Source organism: Amphibalanus amphitrite, unplaced genomic scaffold (genome assembly GCF_019059575.1).
Source record: "Amphibalanus amphitrite isolate SeventyFive unplaced genomic scaffold, NRLGWU_Aamphi_draft 001251F_arrow, whole genome shotgun sequence".
NCBI lineage: Eukaryota > Metazoa > Arthropoda > Thecostraca > Balanomorpha > Balanidae > Amphibalanus > Amphibalanus amphitrite.
This window is the reverse complement of record NW_024882744.1, coordinates 153,107-162,380: the sequence shown is the minus strand read 5'-3', so window position 1 is coordinate 162,380 and position 9,274 is coordinate 153,107. Positions and strand designations below refer to the sequence as shown.

At 49.8% G+C, this 9,274-nt stretch overlaps 1 protein-coding gene across 1 annotated transcript; it reads right to left on the bottom strand.

The window, feature by feature from the left end:
- Positions 1-349: 349 nt before the first annotated feature.
- Positions 350-6,830, bottom strand: LOC122371507 (protein RFT1 homolog). The gene is made up of 9 exons (XM_043347884.1): positions 6,812-6,830; positions 6,009-6,094; positions 5,566-5,682; positions 4,894-5,083; positions 4,343-4,570; positions 3,427-3,677; positions 3,049-3,177; positions 2,400-2,536; positions 350-1,193 (listed from the first exon to the last, which is right to left on the bottom strand). The coding sequence occupies exons 4-9, from the start codon at positions 4,963-4,965 to the stop codon at positions 1,057-1,059; spliced, it is 954 nt and encodes a 317-aa protein (XP_043203819.1). The 5' UTR covers positions 4,966-5,083; positions 5,566-5,682; positions 6,009-6,094; positions 6,812-6,830; the 3' UTR covers positions 350-1,056.
- Between the last annotated feature and the right edge of the window lie 2,444 nt (positions 6,831-9,274).

The window sequence follows — 9,274 nt, the reverse complement described above, 5'->3', positions numbered from 1 at the left end:
ATCTTTTGAGACCTGAGTTTCAACATTCTCTTGAGAGCCTGAGAGCATTCATGCCAAGGTTTCTGAGTCTGTTTCATGATAAAGAGACAATATTTATAATGGAGTCAACTTGTGGGTCAAGTCAGCAGAACTTGATAAATGAGTATGACATCACCTCTACACCTGTCGCCTCCTGTATTGTAGTGATGGCAGGTTCAATGCTGAGTCTCAGAATAATAGCCAGCGAGCGTATACTGTTGTTTTGTATTTCTATGCCCGATCGGCCCTAATGTGTAATGTCTTGCATTTCTAAATATTGAACTGTAATGAATGAGACGCTGTAATGAGGTACTGTAATGAAAAGACTGCCTCAGACTGCAAGGTTCTATTTAACCAAATATGACTGCATGTCTGCTACAGAATGAAACACTGACAAACACTGACACTGACATCAGGCACTGACAAAGTGAATGCACAAGAACGATAAGGACTTCTGGACTTCAGAGCAAGAGATACACCCTACGCTCAGGAACGCCGCTGTCACCACACATAGCATACAGCACCCGGTCGTGCCCATCATTAGCCTACAAGCCCCACCAGACGCTAACCGGCCACGATTTTACCGCCCTCTACGAAAAGCAGTCATCTCACTTTGCAAGCGACCTCTACAACGATAGAGGAATCGACAACTGGCAATCCGGCCTGATCGCGTCTCTCCGGTCTTACCACTTTGGCTATGCAGTGGTGGTAAACGGTAATGGGCTTCCGCGATTACCATAAGCTCCAGGGAGGTGCCATCCCTTCACCTCCCCTGCCGTCCCCTGCATCGCCATCGTTCATCACAAATGGCTATAATTAGGATCTGAATGCCAAAATTCATCGGTAGGAAGTTGCTTTCAAGCACTGTCCAGCTCTCAAATGGCCGATAGCCTCAACGCCCCCTGCAGTCGCACCAGTCTTAAAATTAATAGATCCACTCTACTGACAGGCACGGTGTATATTCAACCCAAAATGCACATAAATATCACAACAAAACAACCCCTATTCCCTGCGTGACCATGTGAGTAGCACTCCCCGCTAGCTGCGCTTCAGTTTATCCCCGACCCGCTCCTTGACCGCCTGGAGGAGGCGGGGCTCGCTGTACACTGCCGCGGCCACCACGGCGGCCCCACAGAGCGCGCCCACAGCCACATGGGCGGCGGCGGAGCTGGGGTATAGTCTCTCTTGAAAGTATCGCGACTCCGAAGGAAGGCGCCACCTGTCCCAGCCGCGGTTGAGCGGAAAGGTTTGAGAGCCGCCGCGCTGGTAGCACTGACCGAAGCCTGACACGCGGAGGCAGCCGGCGCAGCGGGCCGAGGGAAGTGGTTGCGGACTGCGGAGGGATGGGGGGGGGGGGTGGCAGTCGCCATCCGGTTACTTGTGATGGTAGCTAAGCATGTGGTCAACGGAGGCCACCCTACTCGCAGAGGATTTGTTGAGATTTGTTTCATTGCAAAGTTAGCAATTTGACTCGTCATCGGCACGACTGTCACATTTTTTTTGGGGGGGGGGGGGGGGTAAAATCCGGAAACTCGTGCGCATATACCTAAAAAATCATCTGTTGCACCCGCTAACAGAATGCATCCGTGCTTGCACATGCACTCGTAAGCGGATTCAAAAACAAGAATTATCTCTCTAGCCAGTTCGCCAATTCGCTGTCTAGCCATTTAGTCTTATATTTGAAGTTCTCTCTTTTTAATGAGCCGGTTAACGAACGGCGACAAAAAAGAAAAAATAATGCTGTTCAGCCATGTTCTTTTTAAAAACTTATTTGATGCCAGGCTTCCTCCCCCCCCCCCCCACACCCCGCATGACCTGTTTACGTCATTCAGAAGGCCTCATTACAGTAAGGGTTATGTATAGGCGGATCCAACCCAAAGTTTTGGGAGGGGCAAACCATCACAATTTATTGTCTCTTTTCATGCACTGCCATAGACGTAATGTTAAAAATGATGTCCTTTGTGGAGGGCAATTGCCCTATTTGCCCTCCCCTGGATCCGCCACTGGGGTTATGGCGGAACTTCGCTTCGTTGTGATTTTACGCGTCACGCACACTGAGTGATTGGCGCCCAGAAAGGCACACCAATGAGCGTCCGGCTGGTGAGCCCAAGAGGCACCGGTATCCGCCTGGGGCGGTGGACGGGGTCAAGGGAGAGCGATACGAGCATGACCTTTGGCCGGCCTCCGCCTGTTTTGACCCAGTTGTCAGCCGCTGGGGCCTGCGTCATATAGCAATTTTCCTTCTACCGCTGGCGTGAAATCGTGTTACAGCGTACTTTTTATGATACAGGCCATGACCTCCCTACTGGGGTCCTCAAACTGAATGGAATAGTTCGCTGAGCCGCCGCAGCCCAGGACGCGATACTTTCAAGAGAGACTATACAGCCAGCTCTCGGAGCCGGCTGCCAGCAGGCCGGCGGTCACCAGCGCGGCAGCCACGGCGGGCGGCGGGCGGAGACCGAGCAGCGGCGGCACGGACACCGCCGGCTCCAGCGGCAGACCGGCCACGAACCGGTAACTGGCGACACACGGGGCGGGGACAGGGTGAGAGTAATCGGACTGTAATCGCCACGCCCCGCGTGGATTGTCCATGAAGGTAATACATACAATACATACATACGAGAGAGGTACGGGACACTGTATCGGGCATCAGCGACACACGGGGTGGGGACAGGGTGAAAGGGGTACGGGACACTGCATCAAGCGCCAGCAACACACTGGACGGGGCGAGCGGGCAGCAGCAGCAGAAAATGGGACGAAGACATGATGGTTGAGAGTGGCACGGGACACTGTATCGGGAACCAGCAGCATACGGGGAGGGCACGGGATGAGAATTGAGAGGGGTACAGGACACTATTGGGGACAGCAGACATTCGTATCAGTCGATGGACGGGTGAAGTAACGAGATCCAAGTATATCGAGATCGGCGAATAAAGCGTGATATTGACTATCCATGACAGATTGGATAATGATGTAAATAATTAGACCAATTAGGACAAATCAAATCTATTCAAAAACACAAAAACTCACCAAACGTATATCCTGGTCAGCATATTGACGCAGTTGGCGAGGATCAATCCAACCCCGCCGAATAGCCTAGTAAAGATCCCTGTCGAGATGACGAATATCACAGATAGCAGCACCATCTTCCGGTTATACCTGAAACACCGGAAAACGCCACAACACCTGTCAAAGCGCCCGATAGTAACGTTCCTAGCTTCACTTTATCGACACGACTGGCCAGCCTTTCCACTTCGCCTTTAGCCGCAAAAGGCAGTCTAACAACAAAAACCAACATGAGAACGTCATTTCCTAATCCGCTCAGCCTCTACCGACTAATTTACCTCACTCCTTACTAAGCCCCGACCATTTCCCGACTGCCTTCCATAAACCCTCCACGGCACTTACCCATTGATCTGTTCCTGGCGCATCACTGCGAACGTGTAGCACTCCAGCACTCCGTTCACCGCCAGTAGGAGCACGTAGGCGCACTGGGCGCGCAGCAGACTGACGGCCGGACCGGCGGTCAGCAGGGCGCCTCCGTACAGCCGCAGCAGCAGGTGGGAGTAGCTCCAGCCGAACGTGACGGCAACCAGACAGAGCAGGCTCATGGCGCGCAGCAGGTCGTGCAGAACCCGGCCCCCCGCGGCAGACACCGGCTGGAGGAAGAGGGGGTAGGGTCAGACTCATAGCGCGGAGTAGGTCGTGTAGCACCCGGCCCGCCACCGCAGACACCGGCTGGAGGGGGAGGGAGCTGTCAGGCACCAGCTGGAGGAGAGGTGCCAAACTGTCCCCTTCCAGTGACTGGCGAGAAGGGGAGAGATGGCCAGAAGGATAGAAGCTGGGCAACAAAACAAACCGAATGACAAAAAAAGACACCAAGATGAAGATCACAACGACTGGCAGTAAGGACTTATAGCGGAGATGAAGAGTAGCTACGAGTATAATTGGCTAATATCAGAGGAGTGTGTGCTTACTTGTGGAGAGGTATTACTGATCAGTGAAGAGAGATGGCAGCACGGGTCACATCGCCACCGTCGCGACAGGAAATGTTAGAGGCAGACGCGGTTGCTGGGAAAACGTGGCAGCACAACTTTGGCTCTATTTCTGAGGATACTCGAACCAGCGCTGCCGTGAGCTGTCTGTAACACAGGTAGGTCTTAATACCGTTTGACTGCAGTCTAAGAGGCCTTAGACCTAAAGTTCTAGCTAAATGAAACGAAGAATGCGACGACTTGGCCAAAAGAAACCACTATGACCGCGAAAACGCTTGACTACATTTGAAACCCCGCCCCTTTACAAATATGTAGTTCACTGGCCTCACCTGTCCCGGCACCAGTCTGGGTCCCAGCTCGCTCGCCGACTTCACCGGTAGACAGTTATCCGGTGAGCGGACGTGCCAGAGCAGGGTGCCGTAATAGATGACCACGAGGAGAGCGGAGCTGACCGCGTGGCCCACACAGTAGGCCCAGATGGCGTGGGACGGGTACAGGGCGATCAGCCAGGCTTTGAGCGCCACCCGACTGCACAGAGTGACCATGTCGGCTACCACCTTGGGAGAGAGGGAGAGCGGGTGGGTGAGAGAGTGGTGAGAGGAGATGGGGAGGGGCGAGAAGACGATAAGAGAGTCAGAGATAATCCACATATGCCAGCAAGGTAGGGAGAATACAGTACATTAACGCGGTGTGAACGATCGACGATCCGCAAACGACTGTCGCAGCAGGCGATTTGAGCTTCGGATATAATTTCACTGATATAGCAGAGTCATCGAGCATATAGCAGTCGAGCAGAGTCATCGGGGAACCGACGCGCCTCAAATATTTTCCCCTGACACCCTGTTCCTCTCCTCTGCGTCACCCCACCGCCGTCATTCACCTTCAATTTGACAAAGAGCATGGCCTGCGCCAGGATGACCAGCGGCTGGGCGGCCGTCTCCAGTACAACCATGGCCGCGGTGACCCACACGCCCAGACGGTACTCTGAGGTCACCTCGGGCGCCGGCTGGCTGAGCGCGTGCAGCCAGAGGCCGGCCAGCGCCGCCGACACCGCCGCTGACACGGGCACGCTAACAGGGGAGCGGGGCGTCAGTCAGAGGCAATTACAACACTGCTCTTTTATAATACACTCAATTCACTGGCAATAAAACATTACATACTTATGTGCCTATGACGATCCCCACATCTGAAGAAATAAACGTCATTTATCGAGGCAATGACCATTTAAAACCACTACTACTCAACAGAACTGTGCCGATTAGCTGCTACCCATTGACTGCCTCCACAGTCCACATTCCACAACAACACCTGTTTTTGAAGTAGGTACCTATATCGACAGTTCCCAGCAAGCACATCCTAAGTGTCAAATTTTTGAAATTGAGATTTCTATACCATTCGACTCAGCTCGTCGAGCTGAGTCGAATGGTATGAAAATCACAGTTTCGAAAATTTAACACTTGGGATGTTCTTGCTGGGAACTGCCGATATGCAGCTTCTCCCAACAGCTGTGACCATTTCGAGTTAAACTGATGTCCGGACCGGAACGATGTACCTGAGCCACACCAAGTTGATGGCCTGGCGCCACGTGCTGCTCTCTGTCACGCCCAGCGCCGCCCGACGGAAAGCCTCCACACTGACAAAGGTGTCAGTCGAGTAGAGTAGAGCCAGCCTGGGAAGCAGACTAGGGCTTCAGAACTTTGAACAGAATTGATTTACCTACTTTAAAACTACACTTAAATAAAGAACTGAATGTCAGTCAAAAGGAACAGGTAATTCGGTACATGCTTATGAAGATAACCGTATATTACTTCATTTTATACAATAACTAGAAAATAAGAGCAAACTCTGTTCAACTAGAAACATACGAAAAATTAGCATTTTTCTTATGGAGTACACACTACAGTTCTGGTGAGAAAATAGCATATGTTCTACTTAGGAACTCAGACATTGGATGCATCACTGATGCATGATAGGAAAAAAGTAAAGGGTGCATACCTGACATTGATGATGCCCAGGACATCAGATGTAATATACCGGAGAATGACTGCATTTGTGATGAATGTGAACACTCGGTAGGTTATCTGAAAGACATTTGATAGGTAGGTAGGTATAGCTTCAGCATCAATATGTGCAACACAGACCATGCTATTCTGGGCCCTGTTTCACCGGTGATAGCAGCACGCTGCTATCACACGTGTCAAATTGGGTTTCCATGGAAACATCAGCAAACCATGACACCGTCAATCTGTGTGATGTCATCAAATATTGCTGCCAACAGCTTCACGGCCGTGCGATCAAACACATCGCATTCAACGAAACAGCAACTCTGTTCCAAACGCAGCTCACGGATTACACGAAACGTCATTAGTGTGACCTCATCACATTACGTCAGCTCGCGCAATTTGATAGTAGCGTGCTGCTATCAACGGTGAAACAGGGCCCTGGTCTCTGCAGCATACAGGTAGGTACTTCATTGGTGGAAAATCCCAGGGGGTGCTTCAAACCCCTAATTATCCACCCCTGTTTTTTATTTTAAGTTCCATCCAGTACCAGTATGAGTGTTTATGGCTTGGAAGGTAGGTGAAACATTTCATTATTGTAATTTTAATCTTTTGAGACCTGAATTTCAACATTCTCTTGAGAGCCTGAGAGCATTCATGCCAAGGTTTCTGAGTCTGTTTCATGATAAAGAGACAATATTTATAATGGAGTCAACTTGTGGGTCTCTACCGCTGAATGAAAAGGTTAATCATCAAAATATTATCACAATCACCCAGCAACACACGGTATATACCTACAGCCACACAGCCCAATACCACAGACAGCCAATAAACAAGCAGTGATGAAGGCGTGTTCAAAAAGTTAATATGCAGCTGTCGACACTAAATAGTCGGTGATTTTCCGTTAGAAATTTTGCGCAAACACCATCTGTATAGGCCTTCGAACAGAACCACCACAATTGAAACAAAAGCGCCAAAAAACTGGAATGTTTGTTTTTTTCGCTCGGGAAAGATATATACGCTTCACGGGCACCGCACACTGCTGCGTGCGGTGTGTGCGGTACGTCCAGCAGGCGTGGGGGTAGGGGATGGGTAGGCGGCTCTGACGTCACGGCTGCGTGCGGTGGACGGTCCGCTGTGGCCAGTCCCGACCGGCCACAGCGGTCGCTGTGTGCGGTGACGCAAGGCTGACGTAGGGACGCAGTGGGCGGAGCTTGGAGGCTGTGTGCGGTCCGACCGCACACAGGGTCCGTGAACAGCCCTCAGGCAAGAGTAAATCAAATATTTTTAGGTTAAGTGGTCATGCATCAGGCTTCAGGCCTTCGGCCTGAAGCCAGATACATAACCACTTAACCTAAAAATATTTGATTTACTCTTGCCTGTAATCTCTCCTAAGGCATCGCCTTCGGCACTGCACTGCTCCGCCACGTATATTATTATGACGTCACTTTCATAACAAAATCGAATAGCATAATGTTTTCACTCAACCTTGGAGTTTATTCATAATTCATTCTATCCTTTCCATGTGGCGCAATTTCGCAAACGGCTGGTGGAGCGCAGTAGTGGCCGGTGGTGACGGTAAATATTTTACAGGTGCTTTAAAACTTGGTTGCGCCATGAATAACTATCAGATATGAACTCAGGAGGCCAAAATACGTCGTGTGGTATTTTATTAGAATCACTTTGCCGATCGGACCTTATGTATATAAATACCTATGTTCCTTCCTTTTAGGTTCTTATTTTGAAAATTCCTGCAGTTCTTATACATGTTTTCTTACATGGGTGTTACAGCTTATATAGGCATTCTCTTCCTTGTTCAATATTTTGTTTCCTGAAATATCAGAGTGCATGTAATCACATAAACAAATAACCCCTCTGGCCTCTCCTGCCTGGCTGCACAGCATTAGAACCCAGGACCAAGACCTCATGACCTCTGACCCTACGGCCTATATGGTCAGAAGAGTGAACTGGTGCCTAAGGACGCACTGCACGCCAGCCACCCAGATAGCCTCTGCAAAGTGTCTCGCTCATCATTTACTTTGGGCTTGATTCATTCCTGATTCTGTGTTTCTGGTCACTCTTGTTAGATGGTCCACTTTCAGTGATGCGATAGGTGTTTCCAGGAAATCTGTGGCCAGAATATCCCAAACAGCAGTAAATGAGGTTTTTGTTTAATATCTTAGAAAGCATTTGACATTCAATGATGAAATTCCACAGTCTTTTGGTAAATTTCCATGGTACACATACTTTTAGAAGTTTGGTTTTGTACTTATGCCTTTGAACTTGATATAGGACCAGATAAAACTGAAAAAGAAAAAGAGATAAGTGCTTTTCTGGAGAGCTGTACATGTCCAGACAACAGAAAGTGGTTTTACCTGTTTATTGAGTGGCATAGGGCTTGGATGCCCTCTAAACATAGGTAGCTCATTGCATTTTACCTAGGACCCACCAACCACCTTCATAGGATCAGTGCAGCTGTATGATGTTGAGTCTTGGGTTTCAACATTTTCCAGGTAGATGGCTATGTGGTTCTTTTCCATCTGTGTCTGGTGCTGCCCTGTTTTATCAATTGATGATCTGTTTAAGAACATTGTTCAGGCAGTAGGCATTCCCCAGGCCCCAACCTTACTGGTGCTGAGCCATCCACCCAGCCGCAAATTGTCCTCAGGTCACATGAACCATCATAAGTCACTGTAATTACAGATAAACTTAGTGTCTAGTGATGTTTTCTCATCATTCTGCAAGTGGCAGCCAAGGGTCAGCTTTTCATAAAGTACAAATATGCTAAATATGCAAAAGCAAATCTTTATGTGTTGCTCTTTCCTGAAAATTGCTTCATTTACATAAGCTACATAAGCTGAGAAAAAGCTCAGAAATTTTACAGCTAATTATTGATCCAATGAAAAAATAAATCCAACACAAGTTCACAAGTTTTTGTGAGCTTGCTAAGTCACTGAATATGGCGTCAGGTGTGTGTAATGTATGTTCCCTCGCCACATATTCTCTCAGTCCTGACACCTTTTTTCCTCTGTCACCGCAGGGTCCCAGCATGGACCCGACAACAATGGTGAAGAAGCTGCTGCTGTCGCCGGAGCGGATCGTGTGCTGCCTGGAGGCGCGGCTGGCCGGCCCGCCCGGTCTGGGGCCGGGCGCGCGCCGCATCCTGGCGCTCGTGCAGCACGCCGACGGCCGGCAGCGCGCGCTCTTCGTGCTGGCCCACTCAGTGGCTGGAGGCACAGAGGTGGATATCGAGACCGTGCT

Excerpts from the sequence above, each read along its gene's own strand:
- LOC122371507 (XM_043347884.1), bottom strand. The coding sequence starts at position 4,965 with ATGGTTGTACTGGAGACGGCCGCCCAGCCGCTGGTCATCCTGGCGCAG. Across the intron at positions 3,178-3,426 it reads CGCCAGGAACAGATCAATGG|GTATAACCGGAAGATGGTGC; the intron begins GTAAGTGCCGTG and ends CCGGTGTTTCAG. Across the intron at positions 1,194-2,399 it reads CGGCTCCGAGAGCTGGCTGT|ACCCCAGCTCCGCCGCCGCC; the intron begins ATAGTCTCTCTT and ends AAGAGAGACTAT.